The sequence below is a fragment of the Heliconius melpomene genome, chromosome 6 (genome assembly GCF_056956725.1).
Source record: "Heliconius melpomene rosina isolate 202511_hmr_F chromosome 6, ASM5695672v1, whole genome shotgun sequence".
Lineage (NCBI taxonomy): Eukaryota > Metazoa > Arthropoda > Insecta > Lepidoptera > Nymphalidae > Heliconius > Heliconius melpomene.
In genome coordinates this window covers 9089959-9108410 of record NC_140394.1, presented here as the reverse complement: position 1 = coordinate 9108410, position 18452 = coordinate 9089959, and the positions used below count along the sequence as shown (strand labels likewise).

At 33.0% G+C, this 18452-nt stretch overlaps 2 protein-coding genes and 1 non-coding gene across 6 annotated transcripts in view; 1 reads left to right on the top strand and 2 right to left on the bottom strand.

The window, feature by feature from the left end:
* Positions 1 to 996: 996 nt before the first annotated feature.
* Positions 997 to 18452, bottom strand: part of LOC146538393 (uncharacterized) — an 18916-nt gene continuing 1460 nt past the window's right edge. The window contains exons 1-2 of one of the 2 annotated variants that reach the window (XM_085186201.1): positions 15074 to 15214; positions 997 to 2725 (exon numbers count right to left, since the gene is read on the bottom strand). In XM_085186201.1, coding sequence (XP_085042327.1) covers positions 1102 to 2688 — 1587 coding nt within the window. In that variant the 5' untranslated portion in view covers positions 2689 to 2725; positions 15074 to 15214 and the 3' untranslated portion in view covers positions 997 to 1101. Of the gene's footprint in view, positions 2726 to 15073; positions 15215 to 18452 lie in introns of those variants that run through there. The other variant, XM_085186202.1, reaches the window with a different exon arrangement.
* aralar1 (calcium-binding mitochondrial carrier protein aralar1) overlaps positions 12731 to 18452 on the top strand; it is a 24805-nt gene continuing 19083 nt past the window's right edge. Inside the window, exon 1 of one of the 3 annotated variants that reach the window (XM_085186200.1) lies at positions 12731 to 12852. In XM_085186200.1, the coding sequence (XP_085042326.1) occupies positions 12841 to 12852 (12 nt within the window). In that variant the 5' untranslated portion in view covers positions 12731 to 12840. Of the gene's footprint in view, positions 12853 to 14473; positions 14673 to 15203; positions 15319 to 18452 lie in introns of those variants that run through there. The other 2 variants (XM_085186198.1, XM_085186199.1) reach the window with 2 other exon arrangements.
* TRNAC-GCA (transfer RNA cysteine (anticodon GCA)) lies at positions 13453 to 13524 on the bottom strand. Its single transcript has one exon. It is a non-coding gene; the product is annotated as a tRNA-Cys (tRNA).

The window sequence follows — 18452 nt, the reverse complement described above, 5'->3', positions numbered from 1 at the left end:
ATTTTATTATTGTTCCTTAACTAAAATTTTTATTAAAACGTTAAAAATTATATAAAAAAAAATATTGTAACTTTAAAGAGAGCATAGAGTCGGAACCCGTTAAGCACAATGCTTTTATAATGGTTTGACAATATACATGTAAATCTATATTAGAATAGATACTTAATTATTACTGCCTAAAACGTCATGGATGTCTAATACGTATGTAAAGCTATTATTTTATTATTAGAAAAATGTAAGCTATGCATCGATACAACTATTTTATTGAATAAATATAAAATTGTGAACGCGAAAGTCGTGGATTCGATTCCCATCGCGAAAATAAATTAATTAATATTTTTTATTTTCTCGGTTTGGAATTGAGGCAAGGCCCGGCATTGACAGTTCATTGGAAACGGAAATGTTTTAACACTAGGTTCCAAAATTCCACCTGCCAATGAAGCTAATAAAACGAAAAAAATAACAAATATCTATATCGCTCTACACCTTAAGAAAGTATTCAAAACATCGAGTCGTACAAAAACGTAATAAATCCACTAATTTGTCAACGCGAGCGCTAATGCGGACGAATGGTCCGAACAGCACATCGAATTAGACTCTCAGAATAATGAAGTGGTAGCATTCGTCTTCATTTGATCTAACTCGCTTTATTAGATACATATTAAGTTGTCCAAGTTTTGGGTTCATCGGATACCAAGTTTGTAGTGAAATTGTTTGACAGCTTTGGGTTGGATACGCTTTATTAACTGAGGTTGACAGCTTACGTCCCTTGGAACGGTTTTTTACGTTATCACGCTTATATATCATCACGGCGTGATTTGGCGTGAACCAACAACTTAAATTAGTTAGTGTTTGTTTTGTTATTTTAGAGAGCTTCTATCAAAATACTATGAGTTTCAGAATTTTTGTCTTCAATTATTGTTAAATGCTATCTGTGGGTATACGTTTATACCCTCTTTTTAACATATAGATTATGATAATTTTAATAATTAAAAACTAAAAATCTCACACACGAATCTAACATATTGGAATGTTTAAACAGTACGTATATAAAAAAAGAAAAAAGCTAAAATTTCCATAATAAAAGAAAAATTGTACTAATTAAAATCCAGCGGCACTGCCATCACTGCGAGGATCATAAGCACCTTCAAGCATACCATCGACATGACGCACCAGAGCCCCGGCGTGGCCCATATTTTCATCAAACGGAGACAACATCACTATTTCATGACCTCTCTCCTTTAAATAATCGACAGTTTCCTTACTAAATCTACTCTCTAATTTTAAATCATCTTCTAAATTTCCTCCCAATGATCCGTACAACCATCTTGGCATCGAAACGGACGCTTGCAAATTGATTTTCTGAACAACGTACCTATGAAATATAGCAGCTTGCGTCTGAGGTTGGCCGTCTCCACCTCTAGTGCCGTAAATCATAATACGACCGTCGTTTAAGCGAGCTGCCGCCGGATTCAATGTGTGATATGGCTTTTTACCTGGAATCAAAGATCGTATATGACCTTCCTTCAGATTAAAAGAAACGCCCCGATTATGCCATAAAATTCCTGTGGAGGGTAAAACAACTTCACTACCGAAATGATAATAAATGCTCTGTATAAATGAAACTGAAAATCCTTTACTATCCATAATACCCATCCAGATCGTATCCCCCGGGCCTTCACCCTTCCCGGCAGTAGATATTTCATTGAGACTAATATTACTCGTCATTTCGGAAATTGCGTGACTTGCTAACAGTGATTGGGCATCGACTTTCATGTAACAAGGGTCGGTTATATGCCGGTCTCGTAATACAAATGCCTGTTTTGTAGCTTCAACTGTTGCATGAATAAATTGACCTTCATGTTTGCCATCGATGCGTAACTTATCTAAGATAGCGAGAATTGATAATGAAAGTATGCCTTGTGTCGGCGGTGGTAGGTTGAAAATCTCGCCACTTCGGTGCGGTAATCTCAAAGGAGTCCGTCTAACGGGCGAGTAATTTGCAAGATCTGATTCTGTGATTGGCATGCCAAGGGACTCCATGTCTTTCGCAATCAATTTCGCCAAATTACCCCGATAGAAACTATTCAAGCCATTCTCTGATAGTTCTCTTAATGATCTGGCCAAATTCTTTTGACAAAATCTTTGCCCGGTTTTAGGTATATCTGCATTTGGTAAAAATATGTTTTTAAAATATGGTGATAAATTTTTATTTGTTTTGTAAGCTTCGAGTGCCTTTTCATGTGATGATGATATTGGAAATCCATCTTCTGCATACTTTATAGCATCCTCTAATAACTTTGAAATAGACATTCTTTGATAACCACATTCACTTACGTACTTCAAAGCTTCTTCCCACCCACCAACTGTGCCGGCTACTGTTATTGCGGACTTAACACCTTTTATTGGAATTGAGTCATAGCCATTATAAAAATCCAGGTTAGCCAAACTGCCAGCTACCCCACAAGCTTCTATAGCCACGGGGTCACCTTCAGGAGGGACTATAAGCCAGAAACCATCACCTCCAATGCTATTCATATGAGGGTACACCACACTGATGGTGGCTGCAGCAGCCACCATCGCCTCCATAGCTGTTCCACCCAGTCTTAAAATGTTGACAGCAGTTTGAGTCGCTAAATGATGTGGAGTAACCACCATACTTCGTGGGGCTATATTGCTAGTATCCATATTTTCGAAAATGCAGCCTTTGTCCAATATTTGTTATCTGTAAAAAAAAAAGATATTTAACTCTATTATCTTAGTTATTCCTAACGGCTATACTCTAACATAACTTTGTTCTATCTATATTTTAACAAAATATTAATACAGTTTCATGGAATATTTATACTCTAAAGTAACACAGGAACTTTTGTCGTCAATATATCGTTAGTCTCGGCCGAGAATAGAGTTTAAATCTGAAATGCCTGGTTTCACAATATAAATTTTAATGTCCCGATAGCTTCTAAACCACTTCGTCATAAATACCTAAGGTTATACCAAAAATTACTCCCTGGGGTTCCAAAGAACGTAAACTGTGGATGAAGGATAGATAAAGTGTAATATAATAAAGATTAGAATTATGGTAAACGGATCGCATTATGAGCATTCTTTATGGCCAAATACGAATTTCCAGTGAGGAAATGATTTGAATATTATTATCTCAAATATTGGTTTCGTAAAAAGGAATAACCTAAGTACAAGTTACGAATATAAGATGGGTTTATAATATTAAAATTCAATTTTAATGAAATTGGAGCATATATTTAAAAAGTTTTCTTTTTAAATATATGCTCCATATTACATATTTGAGTGCTTTTGATAAAGCTGACGCGTAATACGAATAGTTCAAATGCTATTTAAAAAATGGTTACATACTAATTATTCCGTGTACAAAATAGGAAAACAAAATTACTTCCAACCGATAGAATAGATGCTTAAATCTTTCAAAGAATCATTCAAGAATAAAGGAAAGAATATCAAAGACTTTTAATGCTACTCGAATGAAGAGCGAGGGGAACTATTACATCTACCTAATATACCATTTCCCTACATCCAATCTAACCATCAAAACTTTTGGAGCCGAAACAATCCAGACATTTGAAGGAATATTATTTTTTAATTGAATCCTCAGAAAATACAATACTGTTGACATTTAATTAACCCCTAGCCAAGTTCCATGGAGCGAAACCTTAACGATGAATTATTTTAATTTACGGCCGCCATCTTTAGTTACGTCACATCTTTCACGGCTAATTGGAAAAAAGTTCTGTGACGAAGAGTTTTCAAACGTTTTAGACGATATTAAAAACTGTCAAAGGAATGTCACGGGGAAGCTTAATTACTATGATAAGTCACTGCCACAATGCTTGAGAACTTAAAATTATACAATGATTTTAACTGAAATAGCGTGATTGTCAAATTCTGACATTTTAAGTGTATTGGGAATGTATCTGAGGATCTAGGGCATGTGTTTTTTTAGCTTCACGCTGTATCCCGCATATAGAAGTGTAGGCAGAGGGAACCTAATGTTAAGAGACCCCATTCCCCACTTTCTACCGAACGATTGAGGCATTTCATGTTGAATCGCGGAACTCGACGCCGCGATTTACCTTGTTAACAAAAGCGAAGAAATTAAAATAATAATTCAATGCCCCGAGTGGGGACCAAACCCACATCCGTCGCATTTAAAGTCACACGATTATGCCACTTCGCCACAACGGGCTCACGCATATGTCAAAATAAATATCCATTGTCATAGCTTCACGCTGTTTCCCGCATGTGGCAGGTACGTTGACGGAACCTAGTGTTAAAACAAACATATAGAGTCAAAGTCAAATTATTCCCACGAGGAGGAATCAAACCCATTGCATTTACAGTCACACTCAATGACGGCTCTTGGTTTCCTTTTGATAAAATAATATGTATATATCGTATGACTTTATTCTTAAAGCTATTGGATTAATGGCAATGAACTGAGTGATTCTCTATATTTAAGAAAAGGTTGGACATTCAAAATGTCGGTATTTCTTTAGGATATCCTTTGAGGAAACGCATACGTTTTTCTATGCGCATTATAGTATAAGCCACCCTAGCCTATGACCCTTTCATATTGTAGGGCAAACTCGTAAAATATGTTTTAGAGCGATCCCTAACGGGGACATATTGGCCCCGGACGGATATTGAAAGTGAAGTTTTTTGTATGCATTCAACGGTTTGTATTAAGTGTTTTCAAATGTGGGAATTATTACCATCTGACAGTGTTGATAAAAAGAAAGATTTCAAGAAAAAAAGAAAAGAAACAAAGGGTCAATTCAATATATACAAATTGAATTTTTGCTATACCAGTTCCTGGGGCGAGACCTCCCGAACGCCCAAGGAAGCGCCGGTTGGATGTCGTGATGCAGGACATGAGAGCCAATGGTCTAACCACCGAGGACGCAAAAGACCGTGCAAAGTGGAGTAGGTTGAGTAGGAAGGCAGACCCTGGTAATATCCGGGATTAATGCTAGGAAGAAGAAGACAAATTGAATTTTTGACGTGTTACATCTTATAAATCGTTCACGTTCTGCATCACGACAGCTTCAAAGAACAATATTAATTTAAAAAAAAACAATTTCCCGAACTAGATATCGAATTCACAACCATATAACACAACTCCATATCGACCACTGAGTTACAACCATCTAATACTGTTTATATAACACAAGCAATTTATTTTGTCAACAACAATAAACTATTATTATAACATATTGTACATAATCCTATATATTACAGATAACAGTCTCGATTTGACCAGTGTTATTGATATACTCGATCTGCATTGTACTAATAAATTCAATTTGCGAAGCTCCAATTGATATGGATCCCAGCTCCTATATCTTCGGCTCTCCGCCTGGTAATATTAAGACGATATTCACTATTGAGTGGGGCTTGATGTTTAGATATTCATATTTCTGTATGATTTTAGTGAGGCCGTATACGCGACGGTTGTGAGTTCGATTCCCACTCAGGGAATGAAACGAGGCAATATGCGGCGTTTAGTTCTGCTACTCAACACGCATTGCCTCAAGAATTCGGCGGAAAGTGAGCAATAGAAGCGTTTTAATGGGGAACGATTGCTTTAACACCCATAGGTTTGCTATGTGAAGGTAAAAAAATTTTTTCCCTGACGAAATAAAACACGAGAGAAATTATTAGTTTTTGGTTTTGTTTACACTGTATTTAAAAGTGACAGAAAATGATAACAAACTTTTAACATTCAGTTTTTTTTCTTCAAAACTTCAATTTCAAAATTATAAAACCTTTGTAAATTATAAAATCTTCGACTTCAAAATTATAAAATCTTTATAAAATTATTTTTCACTTTTTAGTTCGTTGTTAGAAGTCGATTTTTCTTTTTGTTAAAAATTAATTTATCGTAACAGAAAATTCGTTACTTTTAGGTATATACCTATTTTAAAATAAATAACATAATTTCATTATAATGTTGGTTTTTCGTAATAAGATGAGTAATAAAATCATCTAGAAACATTTAAAACAAATGAAACATTTAATTTCTACAGCAGCAAGTAAACATCTAGAATAGAAGTCGATAAGAAATTATACTTGATATATGAAGTTGTAATAACTTGAGGTAACTTCTATAGAAGTTGCCAACTCTGCTATTGCATTCGAAGTTCGATTTCACGGAAAAGTTTTATCAGAGAATGGCAGACGGATATTAGTTATGGCACTAGTTGCTATATTAGTGTATAATAGAAATTTAGAAATATAATCAAATAAGTTTTACGAATGAATGGATTTGAAATCTTATATTGGAAAAAGTTTTTATGTTTACATAGATATTGTGAGGCCGTCATGGCGGAGTATCAGAAGCGTGTGACTGTAACGCGACGATTATTGGTTCGATTAACAATCGGGCGAATGAGTTATTATTTATTAATACTTTTATTCGGCGGAAAGTGGTTCTATCTTGCTATATATGCGGGATAAAATTGCGGGATTGAAAAAAATATATTAATAAAAAATATATTACAACTTTAGTTCAATAACAAATATTACTAAATATGCATATAGATTATAAGTAAACCTAATACCAACCCAAATAAAAATAAAAAATATGTATATATATAACAATCTCGTATAGAATAAAGAATTAAATTCCTAAAACAGCCCCAGGACAATTCAGGGCGATAGAATCTAGATCAAGTTGATCTTTGACTGCAACACAGCTAAAGAAACTTCTAGAGAGCACAAACGTTGGGCCAGCGCAGCCGTATCGAAGCGCTGCTGTCTTTAAATTAGTTTGTAGAAGATTGCAGCCAGTTTTTGTTTTCATTTATTTCGTTAAGACTTGAATCTATTGGATTTCTGTAAAAAAGGGTAATTCTTTTTCTTTTTAGGGTTCCGTACATTAAAAGGTAAAAACGGTACTTTTATGGTATCACTTTGTTGTACATCTATTCGTCGGAAGAAAAATAAAAGTAGGTAAGGTAATAAAATATAAATACTTAATTAATTAATATTATTGTACAATTAGGTATATAACTTTTGTATATTTTCATAATTTTTTCTTGTAATTGAATTGTTGATTATAATTAAAACTTTTCTTTTTATCTTTCAATTATAGAAAAAAAGTCATAATTATTTATTTAGTAATTATAGAGTCAATAATCAATCATTTCTAATAAATAAACATATTTATCCCCATACCAAAATTGCACGTTGGTTGGCGGAACCTAACGCCGCAATTCACCTAGCAAGACCGAGACGATAAAATATTCACATATAATATTATTTTTCACATAAAATACATGAAAAGTCGCAAGTCTGCACAGGCCGGAGACACAGGACAAACAAAATTCGATTTATTTACTGCCGTTGGACAGCCGGCCTCTTTATAACTCCTCTCTTATTACTTTTACGTTGGAAAGCAAAAACATGTTTTCCTCTGAAGTTTCTTTGTTTTAGAGTCCATGCCTTATATATACTCGTAGATAGAAGATAGCCATTTGAACGTTTATTGGATGACTTAATTAGTATTGTTTTATCTATTAATACTGTATTTAATTGTATTCGGATTGTCGACGGATTGGTTTATTTATTTGCTTCACGCCTTTTCACGCATAAATCAGGGTAGGCAGAGGGAAGCTAATTTTAAGACAACATTCCTAGAATTCACGCCAAATCTTAATTACGCGCAAGTGCAATCAAAGCCGCACTTAGAAGCGAGGAAATAAGGATAATTTAAATATTATTATTTGCCTTAACCAAGAATCGAATGTACAACCACTTAAATACAGACGCTACGCCACAACCTTCACATAACTATTTCTCTTCGGAGTAAAGTTGTTTTAAATATTTTCGTTTTATAGTTTACTTTCATAAATTCTGTTTTCTTGCAGCCATCACCTATTTAGCCTAATTCTGGTATAGGTATGCGGAACATGAAGCTAAACAAAAGTTATAATCAAATCGAACCCTGACCTTCCAAACAGTACTAAACACACATCATATAATATATACTGAACAAAGGAACCTCGTAAAAATCAAAGAGAGTAATTCAATTAGTGATTCGACCCTCCCATGGACATGTCCACACTCAAAAGAATTAATTATCACTCCGGTGTCTTTTCATCTCGAACTTCAAAGCTAGTCGATTGGTATACTAGAAAATTTATAATCTTATTGTCATGTGCGCTGTCTCTGAAAGGGCTTTAAGAAAGGAATTTTAAGTAGGCTTTGACCAGCTCGACTGGGCTGGGCTGGGCTGGGCTAGCTATATTGATTTATCCTATTACAGAGACTGGACTTAGGCTAGCATATGAAATGAGCAAAGTTGGTGGAAACAAAAAGGTTTTATTTGCTCCGTATTTATATTGTGAATTTTATATGAGGCAGTACCTACTATTAGTTTTGTTTTCTTTGGTTCTATCGTGAATATCTTAATAGGATATGGATATTATACTGTTTAAAGTTAACAACTTTAATATGTTTATTTTTTATAATATTTGGTTCAGATTCACGCTGTTTCCCGCACACAGCAGGGTAGGCAGAGGGAACCTAGTGTTAAAACACTCCGTTCCCATCGTTGTCTTAACTCTAGATTCGATGCTTGCCTAAAAAACAATATACCTAATTAAAGAAATCAAAATGAAATATCGTTTTTAACCGACTTCTGTAAGAAAAGGAGGTTATCAATTCGAATGTTTTTTTTAAATTCTTTAACCGAAAGTGATCGTCCATACATACACGAATACAGTCCAAAGGCATGAGGCATTATTACGGAAATTGCGTTTACTAGTACCACCTCTCAACACTACTATATTCATTTTACTACTAACACAACATCTAACATTGACTTTATTGGAATTAAAACCATATTACAATACGAATAAGGGTTGAATTTGATATTCCAGTATCGTATCTCTTGTCATAACATAGAAGGCTTTCTATGTAGTAATCTGTCCAAATCTTCCTTGCCATAAATTACATTGGGAAGCGTATAAAGCTAAATACGCAATCTGCTTTAGTTTGTCAAGTTTTTGTGTGCCCCACTATATACCGAAATAGTCGCTGGGATCGTTCAATAACAATATTAGTTATAATATATTGTGTGTTTTCTCTTTTATGATGGAATTAGTGTTTAGTCACTTCGTTTTCTGTTTATCTATATATATAAAAACGAAAGGTCACTCACTCATCACGAAATCTCAGAAACTACAAGTGCTAGGAATCTCAAATTTTGCATAGGAGTTACTTATAGGACGTAGGTGCTCGCTAAGACGGGAATTTGCAATATTCGACTTCTAAGGGGTTGTTTTTGGGGTCGAAAGTTTGTATGAAACTTCGTTACTACAAATGTTAGGAGTCTCAAATTTTGCACAGACGTCACTAGGACGTAGTCATGGAGACAGAAATTAATAATAACATATGTAGTTCACGCGGGTGTAACCGCGAGCGGGCCGCTAGTTGTTTCAATATAAATAAAAGCATGGACGTCGTGGTACAAGCATGCAAATCAAAACGCGGCGCTTTTGGGCTCGATTCCTACTTGACGAGAAAGAAATATTTAATATTTAACATCTCCTCGCTCTGGTAACGAGGTAAAACGCAACGAGTTGTGATACTCAACATAAAATGCCTCATGAATTCGGCGGAAAGTGGGGGACGGAGTGTCTCAATACTAGGTTTCCGGGTTTTTGAAATAGAATTAAAATATCGTTTTATATACGTGTGCAACAAGTAGGGAATTTGAGTTAAATTTACCATTTATTATGATAGTAGCAAGCGAGCACTGGGAAGTGGGTCAAATTGAGCTTGATAGATTTCACACTCACTAACTAATACGGCAAGTTAAATGGAACCTTAGAAGTGAAAAAATATATATTTTGCTAAATAACAGATAGAGATCAGCTTCACGCTGTATCCCGCAGATAGCAGGATAGGTAGATAGATAGATAGATAGATAGATAGACAGTGTACCTAGTGTTAAAACACTCTGTTCCCAACTTTCCGAATTTTTCGAAGTATTGCGTGTTGAGTGATTTATTCCCCGAGTGGGAATCGAATCCACAACCATCGCGTAATAGTCCACAGCCTCCTGCCCCTGCGCCATTAAAGCCTCAGATAGACATCAAAGCTTTATAATCTTAAGTGTGGATATTTCTCTGAGCTACCATGAAATTAGCTGCCTCTATGGACCTCACATATTACAGATGACAAATTTTCACCATTTATATCCGGTACAAAAACACACTAGGATGTAGTACTATTAACCCTATTTACAAAGAGGTCGAGGGCTAGTTAAGGAGGTTAGTTTTTTTTAGAATTCATTTTTATCTGCACTTATTTGATATCTTTTACAGAATGGGGAAAGAGAAACTTGTATATAATAGATCAGCTTATTATACTAAATTAAACACATGAACTTTTTAACATAAATATAAACATGGCTAAACTGTTTAAACTAACGACGTTTTTTATGTTTTATATATATATAAATATTTTATAGAATAGCAGAGAGAACCTATTGCTAAGGCCCTCCACGTGATATCATATTTCGAAAAGTTATCAGAGCATCAAAAACAATGTATTTGCCCGTATGGAAATCAAATCCACAATCGTCGTGTTTATACTCAAATAGATACATAGCCCTCTCGACAGCACAACTTAATACAAAGTGTTTTGTCACTATTTATTCACTAAAAAGCCTTTTTTCATTAAATCAAACCGACAGTAATATTTTTTGTTTTCACAGCACACAGCCTCGCTAAGGCCTATCTGGATAATCCTAAAGCGATTCTGATAAGTAATTGAATGTGAATAAAACTCGTCCACTATTTTGTTGACTGGATTGCTAACGTATTGCTGACTGTTGGTATCAAATGAGAGTATGTGGTTTTATTTTTTTAAATACATAACATATACATGACTAGATAGTATTTTTATATATCTTTTTATATATATATGTATTTTTTTATATATACAAATAATTTAGCACAGTAGATTGATATTAGTTATTTTTTAAATACTTTTACACTATTTAAATAGCTGACAGTAAATACCTATACCTAGAAGTGTTTTTTTAGCTTCACGCTGTATCCCGCATTTTTAACGGGGTAGACAGAGGGAACCTCTTAAAACACTCCGTTCCCCACTCTACGTCGTTTTTTCGAGGCATTGCCTATTTAATGACGAAACTCAACGTTGGTATTTTCATAATATTTACATTCATTTGTGGGAACACGTTTAATTCCACTATCGTCTTCAAAATAAGTTAGTATATAAAAGAAATATGTCTATTTTAAAAAACAGAGAAATAAACATTTAAAAAATCTGGAAAAATTCAGGCAACCTCTTGTTTTAAGAACAAAAATTCAAAAAGGAATTCTCAGAATTAACACCTATAGTCGTTTAGAAGTAAAAATGGGGCATGCATACACGATTTACAATGTAGCTGGCATGCCCAAAGGCTAACCCGATAAACAGAAATAAATTGGTTAAATTAAACTCAAGTTAAATTGAACTTTAAACTGACATATATAGAGTTAAAGTTAAATTGTAACCGATAGTGGTACATTTCCGCCGTATTCCGCATCCCCGCGGCGGAATTGTGACGTGCAATTGTTTACTCGCGACCGCAACATGCCGAATTCGCTAACGAACTTATTATACGAATTTCGGATGCCAGTCTTCGGAGCTTTGAACGTTATTTATGTTCATGGGAAAACGCTAATTCATGTATTGAATGTATGTACTCGTATATACGTATAGGAAAAAGGAAAATAATGCTACGTGCTTTTTTGGTAACGTGTGTCTTTTCTGTACATTTATTTGCCTTTTAGATTGATATGCACCTATACATGCACCTAGACGCGACAGGTTATGAGTTCGATTTCTACTCGAGGAGAATCATTATTTAATATTTTGATTTTCTTCGCTTTGTTGTCGAGGCAAAAGCGTGGCGTTGAGTTACGCCACTCGACACGTTATGTGTCCAAAAATTCTTCTGCTTAGCCTGGTACATACGGAATACAGCGTGTAGCTGAATATTATTACTTATGTTTGTTGCAAATACGCTCAAACTTTTGACGCTGTGCCTCGACAGCTTCATTCCTTTAAATCGTAATAAAAATATATATTTTAGGTAGAACGGAGCCCTATTAATAAGAATCCGCTGTCTGTCTGTCACCAGGCTATATCTTGATTCTTCCAAGCCAAATATTATAATGTATTTTTTCGCTGTCCTCTTTTGAGTTACTTGACTCATTCTCTATTTTTTCCACCTTTGTTCTCAAATTTCTGTTCTTCTCCAAAGGAATTAATTTCTCGTCTATTTTGCCCATTATGGTATGTGATTGACAGTGGCGTAGCCTGGGGGTGCGAGCAGTGCGGTCGCACCGGGCATCAAAAGGAAAGGGGCATCAAAGTCGACGATTATTTTTTTTTAAAGGTAGCCAATGTCCTTTAAAGGTAGTTTTAGTGCATCAAGTCCTAAGCCGCACCAGGCAGCAAATACCCTAGCTACCTACTGGTGACTTAACTTCCATCTCAATCTTAATTTTTTTGGATCAGAAGTTAAAATTATTCTTCCATCTTGTATATAATCTGTGTGATATAGAACGTACGGTAAAAGGTAGAAAATAGTAGATTTTTTTCTTTTCATTTCTACACTGACCGTAACGTCAAGCAATGTCAATTGTGTTTACGTTAAATGTTGACAGTTGATAGTTTCTAACCTCTAAATTGTTGATGTTTTTTTTGTGTTTTTGTAGTTGAACAATTAAACGAATTTATGAAGAACTGGTCACTCGTATATACTTCACAGTATTTCTTCTAATGCCAAACGTAGTAAGTATTCAATAACAACTCGAACTATTTTTTTTCATTTGATTTTATCGGAAACTATAGAGAGGTGTTCAGAATTTGACAGCCGGGGACGGAAAAAGAACAAATACTAAAAAAAACTGGTTAAGTGCGAGTCGGACTCGCGCTCTGAGGCTTCGATATCAATTTCAGGATTGTAGGTCATCTGGGAAACGGAAGTACAACTTGCCTAAGTTGATAAACTTAAGTAGGCATATGCACTCATTTTGTATACAATGAACTACAAATATAAGCTTGTTATGATTTTTTCTATGAAATATAAATTCTTACTTTTCGTCATTTTTCTTTTATCTGTGCTATAAGAAGATGCTTCATAACAAATTTTAAGATTCTGAGTACACGAGAAGTATCTTGTAGGTTACTACCGTTTCTAAATTTAGCGTTAGTGCACAAACTCACACATAAACAAACAAAGGTTTTAAAAAAAATCATTGTTTTGATTTGACTAGATATGTATAATATACCATAAAAATATTAGATTCAATAAATATGAAAATAAAAATAATAGTTAAAATTAAATATACTTAAATAAAGATTTTATATAAAAATCTAAAAAATTTCCCTAGGGGACACCCGGGTTTGAACCGGGGACCTCTCGATCTGCAGTCGAATGCTCTACCACTGAGCTATATCCCCATATAATTATTGTGTTTAAAATTACTATAATATTTCTGAATAGTTTGATCATTTTATATTATAAATTTAACATATTTACATGATTGTTAAAATAAATATCTCAACTTATTTCAATAAGAACGTTATATAATTCATAAAAGTAACGTAGATAAAAAATAATGGAAAAAATGTGTCTCGTATCATAAAAAAAATCTTTAATAGATTACTATTTATAATATTCAATTTAATAAAATATATTAAATATTATAAATCTATTACAAAAATAAGAATTTCTGAAACCAGCGCCATCTATTTTTCAATATAAAAACTGTTTTTAATCTGATCCCTAGAACAGAATAACTAGATTAACTAAATCTCTGATACCGATATCCAACTAGATGTCTCTCATTAATAAATTATTCAATTTAGATATAAAGTATCGACAAAAAAGTATAAAACATGTTTTAATATTTTGAAGAAATTATGACAATTTTTCGTCATTACTTAAAAAAGATGTTCCGAAAATCCCATCACTTAATGTGTTTGTCATGATTAATTAATTAGTTAATATTAGTATTAAATTGTGCGATAATTAGCAAGTTTTACATAAATTATTATTTATTTAGTTTTATTTAGAGATAATAATGAGCTTCTCATACTTCCAATTTTGTTAGAGATATTTAATTTTTTATAAACTATGTGACAATGGTCTGTAGAGTTGCAAACCCATGTTATGCTATGGAATTTATAAAGGTTGAAAATTTATCAATATTAAAGATTGATATTATCATTTTATATATAAGTAAAAAAATGGAAAATTTTAGTTCTTAGTCCTAGTTTTAACTTTTAACTATTTCATATAGTACGTTGACAACCCTATTAACTCTAGGCGGCAGGCACTAGCAGTAGGCTGCAAAATTACAATAAAGTTGCAAACGGAACGCAACACCCGGCGGTTGATCATGAGCATAGTACGTGGTGATCTAAAATAGATTTTGTATTATTTTATATATTATTGTGACGTAACAAAGGGAAACGAACTTTAGACGAACGTTCAATAAACAATACAGTGTTTCTATCGAAGGGAAAAAATTGTGTAGTGCCGCAAAATCACTGTAATGTTTAAATTTTTGTCCAACTCCTTGATCACTCAGGCCAGCTGTCAAGAGGTGGGTAAGTTTTTAACTTTCAATGGGTATCTAGTTAGATATGTTGTTATCAATTGATTCCGTTATCAGTCATCGGTATGCGGTATTTTTGTGGCATAAACGCCCTTGAGTCGTCTGCCCTTGAAATAGTTAAGAAACGTCAGTTTTGCGGCATAAGGTTACCACCAAATTATCACTATGCGCCTGAACTTGATATTATTATATTTAACTATTGTTATAGATAAGCTTTATCGTGTATCGTCAAACAATTGCTCATTACTTCAGATTGTTAGATAATCAGAACTAACCTCTTTGACCTTTGCATGGAATATGTGAGAAATTAATTGTAAAATGTTTTTTCTATAAATATATTAATATCTCTCTCTACACGAAAATTGATTAGTAATTTACATTTTTCTTACCTGATTAAAAAATTATTTTCTACTTTTCACTTTCACTTCATATATTTTGTAGCTTATATGTACATGTATACAATATTTGCAATATGTCAATCTTCTTGAATGATGTGCACAATATGATTATGTACTATATTACGTATGTTGCTTGTACAAACTAGATAAAATATTCTTATCTGTTTCGTCGACTGCTTCAATATTCATTAATTCAGTTCAATTCGAGTCTCGACAACAAAATGACTGTACACCGGGTAACTTCACATTTCTTAATAATCATATTTCAGAGTGTATTTTAAATGAAGTATAGTTTTGGTATAATTACAATAATCATTTGTTAATAGTGTATAATATATTTGCTAGTGAATAATATAAGTGGTGATTTTGGATACTGAGCCTTACTGGCTACTATATTGGGTTTGATTTATAATGTATTTGTATATTATTTATATTCTGTTCCTAAATAACATCAACTAATTTGTTTATTTAACATAGAACTTTAATTTTCAATATTAATATAATAATTTGAATATTAACTTCACATTGTAATATTAAATACATACAATTGTTGTAATTGAAACAGTAATATACCCACATTAATTTATTTAAATTTTGCACGGTACAAATTATTTTAATTTCATTATTAAGACAAACAACATTCAACAAGATAAGATATTTTATATCTATAGCTTTTGTTTTATACATATATTTAACTATTAATTCTATATTATATTTATTTTTGTTAAATTAAAATCAGCTTTGACAGCACCACTCAACAACCTAGACACCAGAGCAAGGAGATGGAAATGTAAATTTAAATAAATATATTTATTAATATTTAATTTCTTTCAGTGGGGATCGAACCTACAACCAGTCATGTTTACAGTGACACTTTGTGCCCCATATCTGACTTTTTTTGCTAAAATATAGTATAAATACAAATACAAAAAAATTGTCCAGTAGCATCTTTAAGTTTTTTAATTTAAGCTATTCTAAATATGTCATAGTAGTACAAACTAATTACTATGGTAATACAAATTTAAAAATACACATATTATAAATAGAAATTACTTCTAAGATGTTTATAATTTGGCAACTCTTAAACTTTGTCTATATAATATATGACGATCTTATGGTGCAGCGGCATAGCATCTGACTATAAATGCAAAGGTTATAGGTTTGATTCTCAGCAGATAAATTAATTATTTTAATTTCCTCTCACTGGTAACAAGACAAAGCACAGCTTTAAGTTCCTCCGATACATGCAATATTTAAAAAATTGGACAGAATGTGAGAAACTTAAGGTCTTTGTACTAAGTTCCCTCTGCTTACCCTGCTATATGCAGCATACCATGAAACTAAAAAAGAGGAAGTATCTTCTTAGAAGTATATAATTTGGCAACTCTTTTTTAGTTTTAGCTCTGTATGATATATGAACACGCTCAATACGAATGACTGATAACAGCTTATCTTGACCCTAAATGCTGTAATATTATTACACATTTTTCCCCATAAGAGATCATTTATGAAGAATTATGTAATAATTATTTTTTTATACATGTGATAACTTAAACATTTGAATTTTGGTAAATTAAAAAACTTAATTATTATATTTAGTAGATGGAAAATATGAAAATACCTAAACATAGAAATTTTAAAGTAATAAACAGGTTATGAGCCATGATGGTGCTTGAGAATTATAATACTTGACCCAAAAATAATGTGACAATATCACATATTACTTCAGTAACACATTAAGATTAATTTTTGTTCCGTTTGTTGAAGCCAAATGTGAGATAATCTCAAATAAGATTATACTTTTTGGAAGTGTAGGTAAAAGTAATATTTAAACTATGCCCATTTCTTTTTGTTTTTAATACATATCATAGTTAAGGTTAAGTGTTTTTTTGATTAGCGGCAACATTATACTATTAGGGTGAAGCGACGACTAAAGCGACGATTGTAGGTTCGATCCCCACTCGAGAATGTGAAATATTCTTTGTTTATATTTCTATTCGCATATTTCATCGCTCTGGTGTCGAGGCAAAGCGCGGCGTTAAGTTCTGCCACTCAACATGCAATGTCTCCGGAGTTCGGCTGAAAGTGGGGAACGGAGTGTCTGAGCACTACGTAATTTTTGTATGTTTGCGTTATCGGTGCGTTTGTTCACGCTAATCCCAAAAACAGCTTAACCGATTTGAAGCTAGTGTTCACTATTGTAATTTGGCAAGTTTCCTTAACTCTAAATAAAAAAATTATACCATTTAAAAGAATGTTGTTCACCAAAATTCCTATAAATAACTGTTGTGGTATAGATATGGTGGAACTCAACGTTCTGCTACTCAACACGCAATGCCTCCAGATTTCGGCGGAAAGAGGAGAACGGAAGTATCTTAAAACTAGGTTCCCAGGTTCCCCCTCGCCACCCCGCTATGTGTGGGATATAGCGTGAAGCTAAAATAATATTTTAAAACTAGAAAACTATTTAAGTACTATGTAAGTACATTAAATTATTTTAAAACTTAGAAATCGTAGATAGTTTTGGATTTTGATTCCTTTTGCTGTTAGACTTAAAAATTAAATCTATTTAAAAAAAAAGCAGAGATGTGATGAAAATTTAAACTTAATTTTAGCGTTTCAGCTTTGAACAGAATGCTTAGCGAAATATAAATAGGTAAACAGGATTTTAATTTCTATAGCTAGGTGAGTACCGTTAAGTAAGTCGATTTAATTACTTTTTTAGATCACACACTCACACTCTTTCACATTTAACACGTGTTTCAACTATAAATAAATATTTATTGTGTAATTGTGTACTGTAATCTATATTAAAACACCTTAATCTCAGAAGCTACTTGTTAAGAGTTGTCATCAATCTTTTTGTATTCTATGGTCCATTTATTTAAGGAAGGCTATAAATGGCGTGACTCATGTGTCATACACAACCCTTAGTTATTTACATTAGACCAAGTGGATATAACCGCAGGTAAAAACTAGTGTATATTGTTTTGAATGCCAAAATATGTTTCTGTCGATACTATTCATGCTATTTTTTTCTTTAATAGTTAATTTAGCAAATTATATCGATCACTAGGTGCAACAATGACATATTCACTTTTTTTTAAATATTGTAGGACACACAATCAAGTGGTTCTTTGTTTTATAATATGTATTGCCGAAGCGAGTACAAAACACGATCTAAATGTTTTTTTTAAATGGTTTTTCTCCATACATTGTCATATTTAATTTGTTTTCTAAAAAATAATCTAACATGCTGTTAAATATTCACTTATTTATTTCACAATTTTTTTTCTGTGCATAATCTATATATATAAAAGGACTTGTCCTCACTGACTGAGGTAAGACGCACGCACAGCCGTAACCGCTG